The sequence below is a fragment of the Silene latifolia genome, chromosome 10, assembly GCF_048544455.1.
Source record: "Silene latifolia isolate original U9 population chromosome 10, ASM4854445v1, whole genome shotgun sequence".
Lineage (NCBI taxonomy): Eukaryota > Viridiplantae > Streptophyta > Magnoliopsida > Caryophyllales > Caryophyllaceae > Silene > Silene latifolia.
The window spans coordinates 69,801,867-69,804,166 of record NC_133535.1 but is presented as its reverse complement, the minus strand read 5'-3'; the positions used below and the strand labels follow the sequence as shown (position 1 = coordinate 69,804,166).

Here is a 2,300-nt window from a genome sequence, read left to right as displayed (position 1 = left end):
TTAAAACCGTTTTGGTAAGTAAAAGTGTGTTTTAAAAGTTTAGTGATGGTGTAGTGGTCAAAGTGGTCGGACAAGTGATTTAATGCACGATGACGGTACCAAACAATGTGTAAGGCTCGTGTTTACGATCGGTAGGTCGTAAACACGCGTCGGATTGTGACTTTAGAAGTCGAGTCGAGAACTTTAAGGGAGAAAAGAGGGGGTGGACACTCGCGTAAGTCTCAAATGGGTGGCATTTGAGGGGTATTTATAGGAGAATGAGTGGTTGTGTGAGTTTTGAGCGACGTGGCCACCTGGGCTGCTCAAAGAGGCGCGAGCCATGCCGCGGGTCTTCAAGTTGTGTTGTCGCTTTCACAACAAACGCAATCATGATTTGTTCTATTCTAGGTTTTGTAGTCACATGTTTGGTACTTGACCAACATGAATCCGGGAAAACATAGCATAGAAGGCTTTGAGATATTTTGTTTTAGTGGTTGACTCGGTTTGACTCGTTGTTGGAGTCGGGATTTGAATTTTCGAGTCGGTTTTTGGTCCGGTGTCGGTTTTGACTCTAGTTAGCGTCATTGCGACCCCGTCGTCGTGCATTAAACACTCCAGGTATTTTTTGAAATGTTTTGAAATGTTTTGTTTTTGAAATCGTTTTAAGTTTTCCGACGTAGAGTTGTATACAAACTGTCGATCAAACACTGCGATCCCAAAACATGTTGTAGTCCGATAGTCATCGGGTGTTTGTTGGAGTCTCAGCAGATACTGGGTATCTACACTAGGTACATTGAACTTGTTGCTTTAAGTGTTGTAATTAAGTGAATAGTGAATGCTGAAACTCTTCACATTTTTTACTGTTCATTTCAGCTCATTTGAGGCTATATAAAGCCTTGAAGTTTATGAATAAAATCATCTCAGAATTTTCATAAAAACACTTGTGTTAAACTTGTTTCTTGCTTAGAAACAAAAACTGATTTTGATTGGAACGCGATTCTAATTAAAATTCCCGAGTTGTTGATCAATAGGTCTTGATCTCACTCACTTTGATCAAGTAATAGGTCTTGCTTATTCAAACATTATCCCTTTTGTTCACAAAAACCAGAACTGGTCGTACCTAGTACGTTCGGTTCACCAAAAACAGTCTGCTATTTTAATAGTTCTTGTTGTCTAAATCAAACAGTTTCAAGTCTGCGCGTACCTAGTACGAACAGTCCTTAGCACTGTCCAATTCGTCCTTAATTCCGCTGCTCAGTTCATATCATTTGTGGTATCAGAGCTTCAGCTCTTGATCCTTGTTTGACTATGTCGGTAGACTTCAATAGTCCAGAATTCATTCACCAATTACGGGAAGCTTTGAAGCATGCTCGGGAAACTGAAGAGCGTTGGCAACCTAGGAGAGGAGAACGAATTGTTGATGCATTCAAGGCGAGTGATCTTCCTGAATTCGTTGGAGGGGCTGATCCCGAGGCCTATTTGGAGTGGGAACGGAAAATCGATAGTTTATTCGATTTTAAAGACCTGGATGATGATAAGAGGTGTAGGTTTGCAATTCTGAAATTGAGTAAAGGAGCATCGCTGTGGAATGAGGCGATGAAGGCTAAGAGGGTCCGAGAAGGCAAAGAGAAAATTGATTCTTGGGTGTCCCTAAAACGCAAACTACGGAAAAGGTATGTACCATCGACCCATAGGCTGTCTACTTATCGCAAAATAGCTGATTTTAGACAAGGAAAGTTGAGTGTTAGTGAGTATTTAGATGAATTTCAGAATCTTGCTATTATGGGTGAATTGGAGGAAATAGAAGAGCATAAAATGTCTCGATTTTTGCGTCGATTGAATTATAACAATGCTAGTTCTGTTGAGTTATATCCCTATTCTGATTTTGATACTCTTGTTGGTCTTTGTCTGAAAGTAGAGTCACAAGGGAAGCCTAAATATGGGGGGAGGGTCGAGTTCAGAATCGAGTGAGCCAAAATCATGGTCTAAACCCGAGTCTAACTTTGTTGGTACTCCAAATAACCAGGCCGTGTCTAACACCTCGACTGGCAGCCTTAAAAACACCGTTGGTCAGTCCTCTAAAACCCCGAGAAAAGAGACTAGTTTGGCTATGGTTCGATGCTTTAAGTGTCAAGGATTCGGTCATTATCAAAGTGCGTGTCCTAATCAACGAGTTGTGACCTTAAGAGAAGCCTTAGAGTGTCGGGATGAGTTGTTGGCCGAGGAGGAACAAATGGATGAGTTTCAGATTTCTAATGTTAATGAGGAGGGGGAAGAAGAAGTAGAGGGTTATGAGGCACCTCATGTCGATACTAGTTTGG

The 2,300-nt window shown here is 41.3% G+C and overlaps 1 protein-coding gene across 1 annotated transcript; it reads left to right on the top strand.

Moving 5' to 3' along the window:
* Window positions 1-1,287: 1,287 nt before the first annotated feature.
* Window positions 1,288-1,950, top strand: LOC141607745 (uncharacterized). The gene has a single exon (XM_074427096.1). The coding sequence runs from the start codon at window positions 1,288-1,290 to the stop codon at window positions 1,948-1,950; it is 663 nt and encodes a 220-aa protein (XP_074283197.1).
* The last annotated feature ends 350 nt before the right edge of the window (window positions 1,951-2,300 follow it).

What these genes read in the sequence shown, in the direction of transcription:
- LOC141607745 (XM_074427096.1), top strand. Translation starts at nt 1,288, where the DNA reads ATGTCGGTAGACTTCAATAGTCCAGAATTCATTCACCAATTACGGGAA.